The sequence below is a fragment of the Balearica regulorum genome, chromosome 18 (genome assembly GCF_011004875.1).
Source record: "Balearica regulorum gibbericeps isolate bBalReg1 chromosome 18, bBalReg1.pri, whole genome shotgun sequence".
Lineage (NCBI taxonomy): Eukaryota > Metazoa > Chordata > Aves > Gruiformes > Gruidae > Balearica > Balearica regulorum.
This window is the reverse complement of record NC_046201.1, coordinates 7593165-7614095: the sequence shown is the minus strand read 5'-3', so window position 1 is coordinate 7614095 and position 20931 is coordinate 7593165. Positions and strand designations below refer to the sequence as shown.

The window sequence follows — 20931 nt, the reverse complement described above, 5'->3', positions numbered from 1 at the left end:
CGGAGGGGGGAGACGAAGGAGGGAGCAGGGGGAGCACGGCCGCGGGGAGCGAAGTGTGGGCGGAAAGGGGATGGAAGGAGGGAGGGGTCGAGCGGGGAAGGGATGGCAGATGGAGAGGGGAAAGGAGGGGAGCTTGAGGCAGGAGGAGGAGCCGCGGCCGTGGGCGGAGGGAGGGATGCGGGAGGAGGGGAGGGAGGGCCGGGACCTGCGAGGCCGGGTTTGACAGGAGGGAGGGAGGGAGAGCCGCCGGTGCGGGGACGGGGGATGGCGGTAGCCGCGGCCCGAGGAGGGGAGGCGGAATCGGCGGCGTGAGGGACGGCCCTGCCCTGCCCGGACCTGCCCGCCGCGGCTGGCAGGCCGTAGCCCCGCCGGGCCGGGCTGCACCATGGGCAGCGCCGACTCCAAGCTCAACTTCAGGAAGGCGGTGATCCAGCTCACCACCAAGACCCAGGTGAGGGCCGCCATGTCGGGCAGTGGGTGAGGTGAGGTAAAGGGGGGGGCCGCCATGTCGGGAGCCGCGGCCTCCCCCGCTGTAAGGTGGCCGGGGACGCTCGGAGGCAGCCGGGGCGGGCTGACAGGCTCCTCTCCCCCGGCCCTGCCCCGAGACACCTTCGGTGCTGAGGGAAGGTGCCGGCCGGGCCGCTGCTCCCACAGCCCGACCCTGGTGAGCAGGGCCGGCGAGGGTGCCTTGTGCATGGGGACAGCGCTGCAGGTTGCTGGGGACCCGCGGGGCGGGGGTGATAACCCGGCCGGGGGCTTTGGCCGTGGCTGGCTCTGGTGGCGAGGCCTTGCCCTAAGGCTGGGGAGCTGGTGGGGGGTCTGGGCAAGTCGGTCCCGTCTGCTATGTCGCTGGACCGTGGAGGGGCAAGAGTAATGCCATAAGGCCGCGCTTTGCCTCGGGCACCGGCCGGTTCCTGGGGGCAGCTGTCAGGCCTGGCAGGGCCGTGCCTGTGTGACGGCACTCACCTCTCCTGACATCGCGCGCATTTGCTAAACAGCGTCCTGTGATAGCAGACCGAGACGCTGCTGTCATAAGGGATGTCCACAGCTCCTAATGTATTCAGCTGCAGGTTTACATCACCACAAGGTTTGGCAATGTCTCCTTTTCTGTATCTTTTTTCTTTTTTTTTTTCCTCCAAAATAAGTGGAGATTGTGGAGATTGAAAGGGCTGTTGGCCAACCATGCTGTTGGGGTGAGCTTTTTTTCAGCAGAAACAGCTTCTATCTGTGACCTGTGAAATACTGCTTTATTTCTGCAGGCTGAAGAGGAAAAGGAGTTAAGTGAGAGGAAGTTAGGACGGTGTATAGGGAGGGTGGTTGCCTAGAGGTCTGACAGATGTTGCTCATGTCCTGGGAGCTAGTTTAGTTCTTATCTTAAGTTGGGAGCCCAGCAGCACACTGGCAGAAAATTAGTTGACTGTCCTTCTGTCTAAGGAGCAGAGGGATTTTGCTCTATTGAGAAATTGCATCTCAGTTTTTTCTGAGCTACAATGGAGAACTGCTGTTCTGAGCTGCCTTTGGTGGTGAGGGAATAACAGCTGCTAAGAAAACTTGGGGATGATGGCAGAAAGATATTTAAAAATGGGGAATGAATTCAGAAGAAAAGGGTATGGATGCAAAGGAATAAAGAGTAATAGGAGAAAATCTCTGAAAAGTCAAGAGATGAAGACTAGGACTGGAAAATGAATCATAGAAGTGATACTGCTTTAGAAAGTATAAACACAATTTTTCAAAGGCTTTTCCAGCCTTATTTTCTATCTGCATTGCTCAGGAATGGCTTTTGTGAACATGTTCTTAAAAACCTCCAATTGTGGATGTTCCGCAACATCCCTAGAGAACTGGATGAATTAATGTTTGAAGGGATTCTTCCAAAGTCTCTTCTGGATGCCAGATAGTTCAGAGTGCCTTCAGCTTTGGACTATCCTTCCTGCACTGGGAAACATGCTTATAAAGTGAAATTGGGAAAAAGTAAAATTAAGCATAGTTTCTTAGTGCCTGTGTTAGCTGTAGGGATCTTCTCAGTCTGCTGTTCACAAAGAAAATCCTGCATGAGGCAATCCTTCAGATCACCAGCCAAGAAGAGAGCGCTCCCCTCCCCCGGTTTATCGACGTGTGTAATGAAAGAAGGCTCACTGGGGCCCCGAATGAAGGAAGGAGAAAAAGCTTCATTCTTGGCTGGATTTCATTTCACGTCTTTGTGGTCTAGGTGAGACTAACTGCCATGTGGAAAAAGGGTGGAGTGTTGGCACTCCCATATTTACATACTGTAGAAGGGCACTGGTGTTTGCTTGTGCAGGATGCGTGACTGGGCTCTCCTGGAGCCTTCTGAGCTCGAACCAGCAGCAACCTCCATGTAAACTCCTAGTCCATGAGACCCTGGACTCAAAACCAGGCTGCAATAACAGATGGAGTCAAGTCCCTCCTTCAAAGCTATTAGCTCAAAATACGCTTTGCTTTCTCAGCAGCCTGTCTCCTTTTATGCAGCCTTCTCCTCTGACACTAGGTAGCTGGACAAATAGATTTTCATCAAATCATTGGTAACGTGAAACCGTGAGCTTAGTAATGCACTGTGTGGTGTTTCCTAAGGCTCTGATGGAAGGAAGTGGTTGAGCAGAAAGCACTGTTCACTCACTGGTTAAGGTTCAGAGCTGGCACTGAAGTTACATTTTTCTTAAAAAAAACCCAACAAGTTCTTATAATATCCAGGCTTTCGTTAATTAAAAAATGAGTGGTCTCATGTGAACATTTAAAAAAAAAAAAATCTGTAAGGAACATAAAATTCGAATGCTTGTAGCACACGTGGAGCACAGAACTTGGAAGTCAAAGGCTGGACACAAATGGAATTGACTTCTTTGATTTTTTTAATTGCCAAAGAGAAACTCTGAAGATGTAAGAGTATTAAAAAAGACAAATTACTTCAGAATTATTTCAGTGATTAAAAAAAGGCAGTAGTACCAGAAGGAAGGAATTAGCATATGCTACAGATATATATTTATAATCACACATGGAGAAATGGGCTTTAGGATTTTGATATGATACATATATAATGTTACACTGCACACCTTTAAATTGATAGGGCCCACCATTTTAGTAATAAACCAGGTGTACTTTATCATAGAGAATATGTGAGCGCTCCCAAATTGCCCGTCAAAATGTTGTCTACTTAACAGCTGAAGGGAAACCTGGATTGTGAATATGCCGACTGGTCGGTGGCAGAGCTGGGAACTGAAGCTGGGAGTCTCAACTGCTGGGGAAACACACTTTCTTTTCTCAGCCAGTTGGCGATTGAACGGGTTTTGCAGGCAACCGACTGGAAGATAAGAAATTTTGATCTTGTGAACCAGCTTGTTAGATTTTGATGCTAGCTATGCCTCTGCTTTTAAAGAGACAGGAAGGATCAAACACTAAGGACAAACTCCAGTCCTTTCTTTATCCCTGATGTGCAAGTGCAGTAGTATAACAGGCTGTTAATTTGAGCCCTATAAAAGTACACGTTGTGCTTAGAGAGAGGTCAGTTTCTAGTAGCCTATTTCTGATGGCATTAAAGGTTGCTTCAAGTATCCAGGTCTTTCAGGGTGATCAAAAGCGAAGTTGTTGTCTTAAAAGCAAAGCTGTAACTAACACTTCACCCAGCTGCCTTTTGTCCTAGGCTTTCCCTGCCAGACTTCCACAAATCCCATTTTCCAGTTTCCCTTGCAACAGGATCTCTGCTGAAATTTGTGTGGAGCTGCTATCCTTGGCAGCAGGGATGAAATCTTGCTAGTTATTAACATTTTTAATAAATCTGTCGTCAGTCTTTCCTTTTGCACAGTGGCTCACAAACAGGTGCTACAAGGTGCATGAACTGCCTCAAACTAATCTGCTGGCCCTGCAGGGTTACCTGGTCTCCTAGAGCTCAATCAACTGCTGCATGAATGGTTCTGTGGTCATTACACGCCACAGTTCTGCATCATCAGGGGTGGAAAGGAGCACACTGCTGTTACCTATTATCCAAGCTTGCCTTGGGACCTTTTCCTGTTTATAGGACATGGTCAGCTCGACTGTTTTCCCGTTTCCCATGACGTATCCTGTTTGCCTGGGGATTGCTTGTTCGGGGCTGTCATTCTCTGTTCGGTAACTGGCCAGATACTTGCAAACCAAGCGTCTTCCTTTTCTGACTCCTACAGTGTGTGTGTGGTGTGCTTTAAAGAACCTGAAACCCAATGTTTATGAGCGTTGGGAAATAGAGTGGAGGTGTCCAGTAGGACTAGTTCTGCCTTTGTGTGGCTAGCGTGCAGGTGGGAGGTCTTTGCACCTTGCCTGGGTGAACCGAAGGCAAAAGTCTCCCTCCTTGCCCACTCTGAGATGTCACATCACCTCAGCTCTGCCTGCTGTGTTACAGTCGTCTCTTCCCTTTGGTGTGGAGAGCTTGGTTCTGGCAATGAGCTCTGTAACTTCAGCAGCCTCTGCGGTAGGGTGTGTGGGGGTCAGGAACTTCCTTTGCTCTCCAGATATGTTTCCAGAGTAGAGTTGACAGATCCTGTGATTCTTGTGGCAATGATGAAGTTCTTGTTCTCCTTGTGCCGCTGGTGCAGAGCTGGTCGTCTGCGCTGTGTTGGAGGCACATCAGGCTTGCTCTTGTCTGTGTGCTGCAGCTCCTTTGCCAAGAGAGAACACATCTCTGCTGATCTGGAGCATCTGAAGTGGCCCCAGCTCACAGCATTGCTGGTGAGGATTCTGCTTCTCGTGAGCTCTTCTGGTTAAAGCACTGTCAAAGCTAGCTGCAGTGCTGTGGGATTTGTTACTGCAGCATATGCAGTACCAACACTTGTAACTAAATCTTGACATTTCCAAATGAAGATATCCATGGCTGGTGAGCAGGACTGTTCTAGGTCTCTGTATTTCCCTTCTCTGTGAGCTAGCTACAGGCAGTTGGATGAGCTCAGCATGAGGAAATGGGTATTTAGATCCCTGGAGATGCTGTGTGCAGAATACAATCAGCTTAAAAACATCCAGTAATGTTCTATCAAGGAGATGAATATTATGTGGCTCGAGTAATGTCATGATGCCAGACTGTTAATTAAAACAGGGGGGCTGCGGGGATGTGAGTGACTCAGTACTGAATCCATGTCCCAGGATTGTACACGGGATACCATCTGTTGGATGAGGAGCTGACTTGCTGCAGCTATAAAAAATGAAAGAAACGGTGTTTTAGCATAATCTGCTTGCCAAGATGGCAGCCATGACATTAATGTGGCTGCAGCATCCAGCGTTGCAGGTCGGGTAATTGCTGCTGTGCTTCTCTACCTCCATGTAATTTTAGTTGCAGACCGTGTTCTTCAATCCGTCTTAGCTGTTGTGTTACCATCTGTAAAATAGCGGCTGTGTTCAACCTCTGAGGAGGCCTCAGGCTAGTGGGAGGTAAAGGGATCTGTGTCTACTGGAGGGAAATGGTTTTCTGCTTCCCCTCCAGATGAGAGTGAATCCATTATTTATGCATGATCTCCAATTAGTAGCAATTGCTGCTCTCTGTTGTTGGTGGGAGTGGCTGTGGCAGGCAGCCAGTAGGTACATGTGGCAATTATACATGCGGTTGTGGTACGTGGTTGGAAAGGGGCTGTAGGAAGTGTAGGATGTTTCGAGCATTATATAGATCAGATTTCCAAATACTTGGCTCTCTTTGAGGAGTATAGTTAGAGATGAAACTTGCAAAATAGCTTTGCTTCCATTTAAGCATTTCATGCCCGGGTTACAGAGAGCACAGCACCTTTGCACACTCAGGAAGCTGAAAGTCAGGCTGTGAGCACTTGGCTGTTCCTGCAGATCCCTTCTGATGAGCTGTGGTCTTGAATCCTCTGGAAAAAAAGTTGTTCTTGCCTCGGAAAGGGATTTTGTTGGAACTTGCTTTGGTGGCCAGGTGATAAAATGAAGAGTGTTTCAGCACTAGAGCAGAGTTTAAGAAGATGCCTAAACACATGTGGGTTTTTTTCTGGTTTGTTTTTAAAGACTGGGGAGTTGCTTGGCCTGATTCACTGCATGGCTGGAAGGACCAGGACGATCAATAAGCAGCCTCTGTGGCACTGGAGCATTAAGGAAGAGAGCTTGCAGGGCAGTAACCTGCTATACCAGTTTGGGGGTGGGCTGCCTGCCCCTCTCACATTTTAGCCCTTGGGTGGTAGTGACATGTCACCTGCTCACATACTGTGGCTCTTAACTCAGGAGGTGCTAGCAAAGGGGGAAATGCAGCACTTCTTGGTGTCAGAGCTGCGAATGAGCTGTTCTCCCTGGAGCCATGTCTTGGCTGCATTTACAAACAGCATTGAGCTGGGCAAGTTTTCTGCCTACTACAGCAGAGCGGAGAGTGGGCAGGAATTGTTTTAGTTAAACACATGTTCGTATTTTTGACATGGTAAACCCACCCACAGTGCTGATTATCGCAGTTAGTGAGAGCTGCTGTTTGCTTTAGAGCCGCTGCAGGTTGCAGGCAGGAGGTTTCCCCTTGCCCCAAGCCAAGGGCTGGGGTTGCTCAGGCTCTTCTGACTTGCCGAGTGTGCCACTATGCCTTGGCACAGCTGGGGAAACTCCTCTGGAAACACTTCCATTTTCCTCTTCTGCCTGAAATCATGGATCCATCTCTTTCACGCTGCTCAGCATAAATACCTGTGTATTTATCCCACCCCTGGAGGAGGATCTTCGGGCTGGATGAGCGCTCCCAGCCTTCTTTGGATGATGCCTATCTCTTGGCAAGCATCAGCATTTAGATAGGAAGAGCCTGCTCAGTTTTAGACTGGCTGAAAAGTTAAGTCTTTCCTGATTATTCAGAGCTGCCAGGCTTTGGATGCCTGACATGCCTTCTTGTTCAGCAAACAGTGCTGGCATTTTCACCTTCTAGGGAGTGGCAGGTCATCACCACGCTTCCGCAGGTTTGGAGGCACTGCTGGTCCCATGTGTCTGAGCCTATGTTCACCTGTGCTTCAATGGCCAGAGCTGTTCTGACTCTACAAAGCCATAAAGGGCAAAACAAGGTCCAGTCTGCTTTGTTCAGCTACATATTACCTGACACCCATGTTGTCATCATTGTTGTCTTGATTTCTAAGTTGATGCTATGCTGTCAGGAAGAAGCTGGGGGAAATAACACTGGGACTCTGCAGCCAGCTGTACAGAGCTGTCTTTCCAGCTGCAGTCTGGCCAACAGACTGTCCTTGTGGGCCGTGTCCCCAGCACTGGGGTTTCACGGTGGGCTTGAGGAGAATCCTTGTTCTCTCACTGTGAAATGGGGACAACAGTGCTGGTAAATGAGTGGGTTGTCTGCACCTGCAAAGCCAGAAAAGGTAATGGGGAGAGGTGTGTTCCCAGGCATGGGAGGTGGGCTTCTCAGACCACAGGTCTGAAATGGATTGCTTTTTTTTGGTATCTCAGCCTCCTCCTTCCATCTTCCTCTTTGAATTGCACACTTAGTGCTTTTTAAGAACAAAGCCTTGGCAGCGACCAGCCGGACTGAGTCCAGTTCCCTATAAATATTTGATTCAGAAAGATCAATTCTGTTGCATCTGTAAGTGCTTTGAGGTGGGTCTGTCAGTTCTGTGGGTCTGTTCACGCCCTAATGTGAGATGTCCCTGATTGCTTCCTTGAGGCCTTGGTTATAGTAGAAGTAATTCCAGTGTACGCTCAGGGCATCTTTGGCTTGCTTTGAAGGTGACAGCACACGAGAGCAGCCTGGCTCACGTGCGTTGGTAAAGATCTTGTAATACATACCCTGGGTTGCAGAAAAGCAGGAGGCCTCATGTATGTTGTGACTCCATGAAAGACTTGGGGAGTCCCAGTCTGATGCAGGTGGTCACATGAATGTCTTGCTGCTCAACCCGTTGCTGAGGGAATGCTCTGTTTGAGAGATGAAATCAGCCAGAGCCCTGGTAACAGAGGTTGAGGTACAAAAGCAGTACCGGTATGTTTTATTGAACCTTTTCTGTGCCTGGTCCCATCCCCAAGCCAGGCATAATCGCTGATATTTGGACCTTATAGAATAGTAGTTCTGCATCTGTAACCATGTTTGTCTCTCCACAGCCCGTGGAGGCAACAGATGATGCCTTCTGGGACCAGTTCTGGGCAGACACAGCCACTTCAGTGCAGGATGTCTTTGCCCTTGTACCAGCTGCAGAGATCCGAGCAGTGAGAGAAGAATCACCTTCAAACTTGGCCACTTTGTGTTACAAGGTAAGGTCAGTGCTGTCTTCTTCCTTGGTGCCCTGCTAGTAGGGGAGTGTCCCTGGATCAGTAGCATTATGGCTCCCAAGGGGAGACAGGTACCGTATTATTTCCTTGTACCACCTGATGTGCTTGCTTGTCTCTGTCTTCTCCTGATGGTGACTTTCAGCCCTTCCTCTTGGTTTAACACAGACCACACCTGGCATTTGCTCACTTTGAAGCCTTTTTCCTCTTGTCCCCTTCCTGTGTTTCACTCTGCCCTCTTGGGTCTTGCCTGCTGTATAAACTGCTTCCTGCTTAGGGAACTTTGTACTAAGGCTACATCTTTGTGGTGAGGCCGGTACATCTGATTCCTCATCTGCATTTAATTGCTCCTCACCATGTGTCAGTCTGGCTTCAAGCTGATAGATCCCAGAAGGATGTGGAGATTGTCACTGTACGAGCGCCTGGGTGAAGTTCAAGGGAGATCTTAAGACTTTTCCTCCTTCTGCTGTGACATCAGAGCATCCCTTATACTGCTTCAGGTGTTGCCAGTGTGTGTGGAGCACAAGGGACCTTGACTCACTGTTTCCTACGCTGCCAGGTCTGGCAAATTGTCAAGCTGGTCAGCAACAGCCTGAAACTCGTTCTGCCTGGGAAAGTGCAGGTGCTAATAACGCTCCTGATTTGAGCCATGCAAAGAGTAGCCTTGAATTTGTTGTATTGGAAACATTTGGAATGGCATTTTCCCAGTTTTAAATGGTTGTTGCTGTCCTGTTTTTCTTTCCTGCTCTACAAAATGTTGAGACCTACTGAATCATACTGAGGGTACCTCTGACTAGGAATTGTGCCTCAGACAGGTCTCTGTAGTGGATATTTGAGAAAGAATACTAAAATGAGGAAAAATTGAATGCTTCTTCCCTAGTGCTGTCTCCTGGCTTCTGGCAATCAGCAGCTTGGGAATCAAGAAGGGCTGAGGAGACCTTTACTGACTACATAACCCCTTTGACTCTGTGTCATCTTTCTCCCAAAACCAGGACTGAAATATGGGCTGTTCTCCCTACTGGAAACAGATGTATTGGGAGACCTGGTGACTGCCAGGCTGTTTATCCAGGAGCCCAAGATCTTGGGATGTCAGGGTCAGAGGAGCCTGCAGACTCCTGCAATGCTTTTGCATTTTTTTTGCTTTTGCCAGGCCCTGACCTGTGCCATGTGCAGTGTGCCACTGGACTCAGTGGTGCTGCATGTGTGTGGAGAGCACAGCAGCACGGCTGAGGTGTCATTTGCAGTCATGGCTAGAGACTCGGACTGTACAGAGTCATAAATGTGCCTGAAAAAATAGTTAAGCTCAGTCACAGAGTAGTGTGTGGACAGACTGAGACTACACAAACAGCATTTAAATACCTATTAAGGCAATGATTCAGGCTAGCAGAGCCAGTGACCCAGACGGTCTGCTATGATAATAAGCAGGGACATGAGACCTCATGAATTAAAAAGCACCAAGGTGAATCCTTGGTAAATGTTTTGGCTTTTATTCCCCCTCTGTTTCCCCTTGGGCTCAGGGAGTAAGATCAAGCGGGTGCAGCTGCTGGGTGAAGGAGCTGCCTTTTTCTGTGGGTAAGACCTCCTGCTGCTGCCTCCTGGGACTGTGGTTGCTGCCTGGCAAGACCCACATCCTATTCTGAAAAACCCAGTGACTGTCTCCGTTGGCAGTTTCAGCAGTGATTGGATGGACTGCAGAGACTCAGCCCAGAACCTCTTTCCAGAGAGAAAAGGGCTTCTTTCCCAACTGTCCTGTTCACAGGATCAGTGCGGGAAACCTGGACTACCACCCTCCTCTGCAGCAGGACCTGGACAGACTCTGCTGGAATAGTCACAGGCAGCAGCTTAGCTCCCACCGCTGAGTCAGGGGAGGTCCCTGCTGCAGGTACACATACAGATCTGTCAGGCTTTGTGTGTTTCTGTGCAGTCTTCCCCTGCCAGCACCTCAGACCATGCAGCACAGTGCTGCTGCCTTGGTTCTGCCCGCATCTTGTGTACTTGATGCGGCTGATTAATCTGATCCGCTCTTTGCAGCGTGTGGTGTCATAGAGCAGTGCTGGAAAGAGCCTTCTGGTGCTGTGGCTGGCTGTCTCACATGGCACGACATGTGTGCTGCATGGATTAGCCCTGGCATGTGAGGTCTCTTGCAGTGGGACAGTAGAAATTCAAGAAGGTCTGTGTAAGATCATTAACCCTATTTCTGCAGTGTTTCAAGCAGCAACAGTGCCTGTACTGTTGAACTTGGAGAAAATGGGCTCCCAGAACTCCTTATAACTCTCTGTGAGGGTGTCACCAGCAGGACAGACCTGCCTGACTCTTGCTAACTTGTGTCCAGGCTAATGCTACCTGCCTTGGTTTTGTTCCTTCAGGCTGTGGAGAAGCTGGTGCAGGGAGCAGAGAGCGGCTGCCACACAGAGAAGGAGAGGCAAATCGTCTTGAACTGCTGCCGGCTCCTGACCCGTATCCTGCCTTACATCTTCGAGGACCCAGACTGGAGAGGTTTCTTCTGGTCAACTGTCCCTGGGGCTGGCCGAGGAGGGGTCTGTGTCTTGACACTTATTCTTCTTTCTGGAGGGTGAAGGGGAGGCTGCAGCAAGGAGACCCTATGTACATTTGGGAGCAACGTCATTCCAGTTATTTCTATTTGGTCAGACATTAGGTGGCACCTTCTAAGTTCTTTACCTTCCTTTGATTCTTGCTGTTCTTCCTCTGACCCTCAGCTGCTTTGTTTAGCACAGGTTGCTGCATTATCTGGGTATTTCACTTGGCTGTGTAGCTGTAGGAGAGCACTGGTTATGTGAGGGAAGGCTTCTCCAGTATAACTGAAGGTGTGAAACAAAATGAACATGAGACTGGTACTAAAGGCTGTATTACTTTCTTAAACTAAAATGACATTCTTCCATTAACTAAAGCTGATTTAAGATTCAAGTCAAACTGAAATAGGGTGTCATTTCCACTGATTTTACAATGTCACATTTAAAGCGACCCCTGCCAGAGAAGCTCTCAGCATCATGACTCAATACCCTGCTTATGAGCTGAGTGATACAGTTTTAACCAGAGGCCGGGCCTGATAGGTGAAGCCCACAATTGAGCAAGAGCGTTAAAGAATTAGATACTGTTTCTGGCTCTGTTGGTGATGTATATAACCTTAGGGGAGTCTCTGAACCTCCCTACATTTCTCTTGTCTGGAGAGCAGACGCAATAGTGCTCTTCTGTGTTTCTCAGTGGAACAGGGCAAAAGTGCTTTAGGATCTCCTGCAAATAGGAGAAATAGTGTTGAAAACAGAGTTGAGCTAGGCCAAGAATATATCTTTGCCTGCTTGCTCCCTCAGCAGCTGCCTGATCTGTGCATAGAGAGCCCTCTCCTATGAGTTTCTGAATCTGCAGGTCAGCATGGCTGTACTGAATGAAGAGTGTGGTTTCCCCTGAATGTTAAATGTACTGCAGTATCTTTGGGGACAATTAGAAGGGGTCAGCAGTGGTTGGTACAGTACAGACCTTGCACCTTGCACTGTCTCTGTCTGTCACCTCTAATCTGTTTCGCCTGAGGACACTTCAAGGGGAAGTTCTGGGTGGTGGAAAGGCAAGTCTTTGCTAGCCCTGCTCTGTTGTGTGATCTGTGTGATTGGGAGGGTGGTGGTTGTCCATTCTTTCATCCCTGCAGGGGCCAGGGAGTGCTGGAGAGGCTTAACAATGGAGGAGCTTGTTTTGGGAAGGAACATGCGGGGTGTCTGGTGCTCTGATTCAGCTAAGCTGCTGTTACTACTGTTTTTCCACCTTGTTCAGCACCTGGAAGAGAGTTTCTCAGCCTTAGAGTGGTGGGATCACCCCAAAGAGATCCAGCTCAGTGTGTGTGTGGTGGGTTGGGGAGCCCTCCTGCTGCATTGTGCCTCCTGAATGCTGGTGGAGCTGTTGTGGTTCAGTGTGCTCCATCATTGAACCATGTGCAAAAGCGGCTGTAAGGCTGGCTGAGCTGTCTGGCAGGGGATAACAAATAAAGCCCTGAGACGTTAGGGAAGCTAGGGTCATGTCTAATCTACGGGCAACAGCTTTGCTGTCTGAAGACTGATTTCTCTCTGGGAACTGAAGGGGAAGATGATGGTATGCCTGGACCATTAGTAAATATCTGTGATTATCCTTTGCCTGCCTTATGATGGATGGCAGAGCTCCTGCAGCATGGGTTCCTCCCTCCTGTAAGGGAGTCTGTGTTGTGTACAGATCTATTGGTTTGTTGTGTGTCACCCATTTTGGATATGGTGGTACCCAGAGTCCACAGGGACTTTTTTTGGCAGCCGAGGTGATGTTAGCAAAGATCATTCCTGGAAAAGAAATCCCCTTGTACCCTAGTGCTTGTCACTTCATCTCTGACTGCGAGCTCAAGTAAAAGCATCTTTGCTGTACTATAGCTCCATCCATCCTCTCTGTGCCTCTCCTTACATCCAGGATCTGTTTGACGGTAGTCTTCCTGCTGTCACTGAGACAGACGTCAGAGCCACATAGACTATTATCTCCATTAGCTGCTTGCTACGATTTGAGCTGTGTGTTGTGCACAGGCTGACAGAGGCCTGGCTGAGATAGATAAGCACCAGTGTGTGGTGGGGAAGGCCTCCCATCCAGGATGCTCTTTGACAGGCAGGATCTGGCAAGGTTTCCCATGGCAACGGCTGCAGAGGGGTAGCCATGCATGATTCAAGTGATTGCTTTGAATGCTGGAGACATCAAAATCCCCTCTGCTGTCATGCTTGCTCTGCCATGGCAGACTGAGGTGGCCCCTTGCATGGTGCACACAGCCTCTCCTGGTTCTGTCACCTCCACTTCTGGGCAGCCCATGCAGGACTTTGAGAGGTTTTACACCTAATCACTGCTGGCTGGCTTCTTCCTATTGTTGTCTCTGTGCACCATCCAAGTTGCCCTCCTTCATGGCTGTAAAACCCTCTTCTCTGTAAATGGTTCCTTTCCTTTTTGTCTTCAGTAAGTCAAGCATCTCCACGTGGCAAGGTCCAGTGCTACTCTTCTGTTTCCCCAGCATCTCTAGGCCTTTGTCTGCTCAGTTTGGTGTCATTAAAGAGCTTATTCCTATTTAGTCATCACCTTCTGGGGGGAATTTCTTTTCTGTACTGGCTGGGTTTTGTGTGTTTCTCCCTCTTGTTCCTTTGTAACTTGTTACCTCCTTATGTGTTCTTGGGAAGTGTATCTTCTCTTGCTGTGTTATGCTAGTGTTATTGCATGCTCTTTGCTGACAATACTCTTCGACATTTCTTGCTTTTAGGGAGATGAAGATGATGAAAATGCCCGGCCGCTGGCTGAGTCGTTGCTCCTTGCTGTTGCAGATCTGCTTTTCTGTCCCGATTTCACTGTGCAGAGCCACCGGAGGAGCACGGTGGTAAGTTGAGTCATGAGATTATCTGCATAGAGGTAGATTAGCTGCATAGTAGGGGGTACCCTGGAAAACCCCAGAAGCTTCTTGCAAACCTCCAGGCAGGAAAATATGGAGTCACTGAGCTTGAACCCACAGTGGCTAATATTGATCAACATTTTGGGTTCACTGTGTGGTGTTTGTGCCTTCTAAAACAGATGTTCTGAGACAGCTGAGTGAGTCTCAGCTGGAGTGGCTGGCACTTACCCCACACTACAGCTTGCCCCTCAGGAGAAGGTGGGTGTGCTGGCAAACAACCACTCTTCTGTTGTTGCCAGTGGAGCAGAGACCTTTAGCACTTTGTTCCTTTCACTGGCAATTTGGTGCAGTCTGGGGCAGGAAGCAGCTGTTTGCCTGATCGCAGGTGCTATGATCTGAATGAGTAGATGGTCTCTCATGTGCCCTTCCACCTCCTCTCCCTCTCTGTATCATTGCAGCAAAGACAAATGTGTTCCGATCCTTATGGTGACTGTCTGTACTTCATAGGAGTTCCCTGAAGCAGGATTTTCCTTCCAGGTGTACTAAGGACAGATTCTGGTGCATCTCCCTCCTTCCCTCGCTCTTTCTCTCTCCCCACCAATGACTCTGTGGTGTTTCTTGTAGGTCCAGTCTATAAACAAAAGTGGGCAGCCTTCCTTTTTGGTATAGCTATTATATAAATTAAAAATGAACATGCTAAACCACTATGTATTTAATGGCTGCAAAATTCCCTGACAAACCTGAGTACTAAATTGCTTGCTTGAAGTTTCTGGGTAGTAGAAACAGGGTTAAAATCTGTCACCTGGGGCTGAAGGGGCAAGGCTCAATCAGAGCCACATGGGTATGTGCTAAGAGTAAGTGGGAGAGTGGCTGAAAGAGATGCACTTGTCTTGTGCTGTCACTTGGGATGGATTGCACAAGTGGGGGTGACAACACTTTTTCCTGGGAGAGCCTCCCCAACCCCCTCCTGTGATTTTTTTCCTTGGCAGCAGCCAGCCTGGTTTTCCAGGTCTCTGAGCAAGTTGAATTAGATGATGGGATTGTGAATGCTTTATGTTCCTTGTTGTTAGCTGCCTGCTGCTGCCTGCAGCCTCTGCAGACTTTGCCTAGCTGTCTGACCTGCGCTCTTGGGTCTGACTGCAAGTTAAGAGCAGAGATGGGTACAGCCATCTCCTGCTCAGGGTAGAACAGCATATGGCCCCAGAGATACAGACGGTGGTGGATAGTTGCTGAAGCAGAATTAAGTAAAGAGGAAGAGTAAGAGCTTGGAAGGAATGGACAAAGGAGTCTCAGGAGTGACCCATACTCTTTTGCTGCTTACCTTCCTATTGAAGTCAGCCTTGGAATTATGGCTAGAAATTGGGGACCCCTCTGTCATGCTCAGTGCTTGCATAAATGTGTTTTATCACTTACTTGGAAAGGCTGAGCTCTTTGAAGACATTGGCACCTTCTTTTTTAGGCCTGGACAACTGCTGTAATGATGGCTGGTAACATGCTATGTCCTCCTAGTGTTTCTGTTTAGTCACACACAGTAGAAGCAGGTTTGTGGATGTAATTGCATTTTTTTTCCACAAAGCCTGTGCCTGGCAGGAGATGTTCAAGATTTGGTTGTGGAGGGAGCTGTTTGGCGCTCCAGTCTCAGCAAGAGTTGTTCTGAGGAGCTTGGTGAGAAACCTGACAGCAGGTGAGCTCTGGCCTATCTGTAGGAAGTGAGTAGTAAGGCAGGAAAAGCCCAGACTGTGGAGGACGCTGCAGTTGCTTCTTTGTCAGCAGTAGCTGCTTTCAACATGCTGTTTTTGTGAGAGTCATGGTTGGGGTGGTAAGTGCATCTTTGTTGCCCTCAAGCCCTGCTGTCCTGAGATCAGTGCCTTTGTGGGAAGGAGGAAGGGAGGGAGGTTGTGCAATGGGAACCCAGAGCAATTAGAAACAGTCCTCTGATCTGCTTTCCCCAAGTGCAGAGAGGAAAAAAGGCAGGTGGTAGAATTTGCTTAATTAAACCCCAAAAAAGAGACAGCCAAAGTGTGCCAAGTGCACGTGATGCAAACATATTCATCTGGGCCCTTGCTCCTGGTTGTTGCTGGAGGGTCGACAGGTGACTTTAAATGACTGCTTGTCTCCGCAAAGCTGCTTCAACCCTGACCTGACCAACCATGACAAAGACGACGGGCAAACTGCTGTGGTTCATCTCCTCAGGTTGCAAAGCAAGAGTTTGGGAGTCATGCCAGCAGCTGTCAAGGGACCGGGAGAGTTCTCACTAGGAGAAACAACATATTTGCAGTCACCTTCTTGCTTTACCCTCTGAAAAGCAAGTCACAGCCATATCCAATTTTATTATAAATGAGGGTTAATTTGCTGCTTCTCCTGCCTTTGGGGTGCAGCCATTGCCACTCACCATTGTGTGGGTAAACCCAACATGGTGCGCTCTGAGATAGGATTGAGGTGTCAGGCAGGACTGAACCCCTGTGTCGTGCTCTTGATCTGCAAAGGAAGAGCCCTGACCTGGGCTGTGTTTCATGAGATGTGGAGGAAAGGAGAGGAGGTGGTGTTGCATCCAGTAATGAGAACTGAATGTATTTTGGATCCTTTGGTGACCCTTCCCAGTGGAGGTGGCTAGCATTGCACCTTAGTATGCCAGAGGAAGGGCCTCATTCTACATGGTGCTCAGAACCTGTTGAAGATGAGAGGTCCTCTGTCAGGCGTGTTCCCTGGGTGGGGCTGCTGTGTACAGTCAGAGTGTTTGGATGCTTTTCTTCTGGTTTCTTTGCTATTGCTAAAGAGAGTGGCTGAACCGCCTTGGATACTACTGGCAGTGTCAGCTCTTGCTCTTTTCTTCTGTGGTCCAACCTCTTCTCCCCACAGGACACGGCAGAAGATATCCACTCCATCGACAGCTGTGAGTACATCTGGGAGGCCGGAGTGGGCTTTGCTCATTCTCCGCAGCCTAACTACATCCATGACTTGAATAGGTAAGAGGGTCTACAAAGGCAGAATGGAAAGAAACTGGGCTCAGGAGAGGAGGATCTAAGGGAGGTGGGCTCTCCTTGGGTATCTGTGATTCCCAAGGGGCTTTCTCCTTGCTCCTTTCTGAGCTAAAAGGACTGGCAACACATCAAAAAAACCAGCTGACCTTTTAAACAGCTTTTTGTAGTATGATACAGGAGTCAGAGTGTCTGCAGCAGGAACTGGCAAAACATTGCTGCTTTGAAAATGCCTACAAGCTCCGTACTGTATTTCTTTTTCATAAGGCAGCAATTCTGCTGAGCTTTGTGCCAGTGACAGCAGTATTGCTTATGAAATAAAATGGGCTTAGCTGTCTGTGGGGAAGACTTTCTAGATGGGACTGAGCCTTCCTTATGCGTTGTTGTGGTAAGTGATTGTGCCTCCTGCACCCAGTCCTTGCTCCTGAATGGCTCCAGGCCTTGGCTTCTTCCCTTCTTTCAGAACAGAGCTGCTTAAGCTGCTGCTGACCTGTTTCTCTGAGGCCATGTATCTGCCTCCCTCCTCGGACAGCAGCAACACCAACCCCTGGGTGCAGTTCTTCTGCTCTACGGAGAACAGGTAAGGATGAAGGGTGGGGGACTGGGCACCAGGGGGAGAAATGCCTTCAAATCTCTTCCATGGAGCGTGTTGGTAATGGGGGACCATAGGACTTACTACTTCCAGCATCTAGGGGCTCTTGTTCTTTTTCTTTGTCCCATTTTATATACGCCCCATTAGCATCTCTGCTTAGTGAGAATTGTTCCTCAGCAGTAAAAGCAGAGGCTGAGCATGGTGCTCACTGGAGTTCGATGCAGGACTGATCCCTGTCCTGTGAGAAACGGCAGATCCTGTTCCCTGCTGTAGACCCTGTTCCCTCGTGGGGACGGTGGTGTGGCACTGCAGTGGGTGGCTCGTGGTGATGGTGGCAGAGGAATGCTGCCCTCTAGTGACATTGTCTCCTCTGGGACTTTGGGCTCCTCAGGTGACAGTTGCTCATCTGGGGGAGCACAGTGCTGGCTGAAGGCAGGCAGTTTTGTCTTTCCAGAGTCTAGAGAGCTTTGAGGTCCTGTCCCCTTTTTCACATTGCTGCATAGGGTTCTTCTGGGAGGCCACACGGCCTTTTTCGCCTCCCCTTCCCTCTCAGCTGCAGTCCAGGAGACCAGCTGGGAGCTGGAGTGTCAGCTCTTGTCTCTGGGCTGGTCAGTCACAGGACACTGTTATAGGTTAGAGAAGATGATTGTGTTTTGTCATGACCCCAAACTCTCGGGGAGACAGATGCCTTTCCCTCCCCAAGGCAGCACCTTTTGCTTCCTGCTTCTGCCTTCTGAGAATGTTTTCTCCTCCCAGACATGCGCTCCCACTCTTCACCTCGCTCCTGAACATCGTCTGTGCCTACGACCCGGTGGGTTATGGGATTCCTTACAATCACCTCCTTTTCTCGGACTACCGCGAGCCCCTGGTGGAAGAGGCAGCCCAGGTGCTGATTGTCACTTTGGACTATGACAGCTCCACCAGTTCAAGTCCTACTGTGGATGGCACGACAACTGGCACGGCCATGGATGATGTGGATGTGAGTGGCACCAGGATCTGTATTTGCTGCTCTCCTGAACTCCCTGTGGTCATCTTACACCAGCCTGCATTGAATGTTGACCTGTAGGGCCCAGCACCACTCCTCTCCTTGCATACTGCTCTCTCTGGCCTAGTCCTGCTTCTTCCCTGTAGGTCACTAAACAGCTGTAGATGGCCAAACCACTAGGTTTTGGTCACTGACTGGAAGCAGGAGCACATAAGTGAAAAGCCCCTGACTTTTCTGTTCCCTGAGGTGCTCTGTCTCCTTGCATTTAAAACTGGATCATTCAGAGAGGAAGCTGAAATGAGACATGTTAGCCCTCAGAGCCAGTGGTTACACTTTGACTTCTTGAGTAAACCTTGCTGCCAGTAAGCATTTCACTCCTTGTCTTTGAACACAGCCTCCCGGACCAGACAATCTGTTTGTGAATTACCTCTCAAGAATACACCGAGAGGAGGTAACGTGCTCCTATCCTGAACTATTTCCTGATTTCATGCTGATTGCATTAGTCTTGCGCCCACTGCAATCTCTTTCCTCGTCTATCTGCAGGATTTCCAGTTCATCCTGAAAGGAGTGGCCCGCTTGTTATCAAACCCGCTGGTCCAGACCTACCTGCCAAACTCTGCCAAGAAGATCCAATTCCATCAAGAACTCCTCGTCCTCTTCTGGAAACTCTGTGACTTCAACAAGGTGTGGATCTGCTTCTTGCTGAGCTTTGCCACACCTTCCCTGTTGCCCAGAGCCTGGTGTGGCTGTGGGTGGCCTGAGCCGTGGTGATGAGCTGTGGGCAGGTAGTTGGCAGTGACTCTGTGGTACTCTGGTCAGCAGCACTACTCCCTGCTGGGTGGGTTGGGGGGGATCTGGCTCCAGGGAGAGTCAGTGAGAGAGGCTGCAGCTCCTGAAGGTCAGTGCTTGAGGTAAATGCAGGAGCAGGTGTTATAACTACAAGTAACAGTGGAGTTGAAGATCTGGTGTATACACCAGCATTTCTGATGTTCTTGAGAGACTAATTAGGTTGAGGCTACTTGGCCTGAGTCCTACGGATGGTGCAGAAAACCAAATATGCTCGTGATTGTCTGAAGTCCTCCCCTTTCTTCCAGAAATTCCTCTTCTTTGTGCTGAAGAGCAGTGATGTTCTGGACATCCTTGTCCCAATCTTGTATTTTCTCAATGATGCCAGAGCAGACCAGTGTAAGTTGGTTATTTTCAATATTTGGGATGATCTGTGCTTGACAGTTGAGCTAGAATGTTTTGAAGATGCTTTTTCCCTACCACTGAGATGCGATAGCATCTCGAGTGCGTGTTCCTAGCCTTCTGCAGGCATGGAGTAGAATGGTTCAGTTAGCTGTGTGTTAATGTTTGTAACAGACCAGAAGCAGAACATGGTCTATACTACAACACAGGGAGATCCTTAGCATGTGTTAACTCATTTGGAGTCCTTACATCAAAAACTGTGTCCCTGATCCCATGAAGAGGGAGAAACGAGCAATCTGCTCTTGCCTTGGGTGTAAATCAGGGTTAACTCCATCACTGGGTAGCGGAAAGTAGTAGTCAGATCACTCCTACTATGGTGAGGGGTTTGCATCGAGAACATAATGAAGAAGAGCGTGATCTATCCAAGACTTAACATTGTACTGGCCCCATAGATGTGCTGGGAAGGACACTGGTACCGGCAACGGAGGGGGGCTCTGTATGGGCTGTCCCTTATCAGGATGATCTGGTCTGTGCAGTTTTTCTTTCAGTCCCATAGTGATTCTCCTCACTGCCCTTCCGTCTTTAGGAGTCCACTGGCCTCACTGTGGTGTGTGGGATTTTTTTTTTTTTTTTTGCTGCAGCACGAGTGGGCTTGATGCACATTGGGGTTTTTATCCTCCTGCTTCTCAGTGGGGAGCGTAACTTTGGGGTTCGACTGAACAAGCCGTATTCTGTACGAGTGCCTATGGATATCCCTGTCTTCACAGGGACACATGCAGATCTGCTCATCATAGTGAGTATAGCTCCAGCAGTTCTTTTCTGTCCCTCCTAACTTCTGTTTTATACTTCCACAAACAATTGTCCTTCCTCTTCCTTCAATATACTCATCCTTCCTAGATTGCCAGTCCACTGAGTAGCTAGAAAGTGTGTGGGATGCATCCAAGCACTGGTGGGATCTTTACACTCTGTTAACCTGAGGTGATGTGTCTGGCAGGGTGCATATGCATGAGATGCAGTTCCATCTGCATGAGATGATCCTGGATGGTGCCGGACTGGTGTCTAAAGGACTCTGGGACTGGCATGAGTGGGATGGGTGCATGGTCTCTACCAGACTTGACTGCAGGTGTGGAAGGCAGGAGATCTGACTGCATTGCTGGCTCTGTCCCAAGTAACCAGAGTGGTGTGGAGCACATCTGTCAAGAATGGGAACAATAGTGATATCGAGCTCAACCCTACAGCTTTGGGTTGCTGCAAGTTTTCATTCATCTTTCAGTCTGTAGCATTGAGGGTGGTTCTCCCATGTCAAGTTAGTGCTCATTTGCCAGAGGAAAAAATCTCTCAGCAGCTTCTGATAAACCTCCTAAAGGAGGTTCCCATTAGGAGGAGTCGGAAGAAATGTGCCCAGTAAAACTGTTCTTGATGCTATGTGTTTTGCTATTCCATTCCATTAATCTTAGATGACTTCTGTATTTTCGTTATGCTGCAGGTCTTCTCTACAGGCATGCCAGCTAGAGGTGGGAAGGCCAAGAGTGGGAATGTCTTAACTGGTTGTGAGGCAGTTGAATCTTTCTATGTCTGAGGCTATAGT

General features: G+C 49.0%; 1 protein-coding gene across 2 annotated transcripts in view; it reads left to right on the top strand.

Annotated features, from left to right (window-relative positions):
• The first annotated feature begins 200 nt into the window (after positions 1-200).
• The window catches only part of HID1 (HID1 domain containing), a 30856-nt gene continuing 10125 nt past the window's right edge, over positions 201-20931 (top strand). Inside the window, exons 1-11 of one of the 2 annotated variants that reach the window (XM_075770472.1) lie at positions 201-451; positions 8044-8193; positions 10575-10745; positions 13475-13588; positions 16460-16566; positions 17042-17158; positions 17927-18149; positions 18550-18606; positions 18699-18839; positions 19250-19340; positions 19985-20136. In XM_075770472.1, the coding sequence (XP_075626587.1) occupies positions 386-451; positions 8044-8193; positions 10575-10745; positions 13475-13588; positions 16460-16566; positions 17042-17158; positions 17927-18149; positions 18550-18606; positions 18699-18839; positions 19250-19340; positions 19985-20136 (1389 nt within the window). In that variant the 5' untranslated portion in view covers positions 201-385. The remainder of the gene's footprint in view (positions 452-8043; positions 8194-10574; positions 10746-13474; positions 13589-16459; positions 16567-17041; positions 17159-17926; positions 18150-18549; positions 18607-18698; positions 18840-19249; positions 19341-19984; positions 20137-20931) is intronic. The other variant, XM_075770471.1, reaches the window with a different exon arrangement.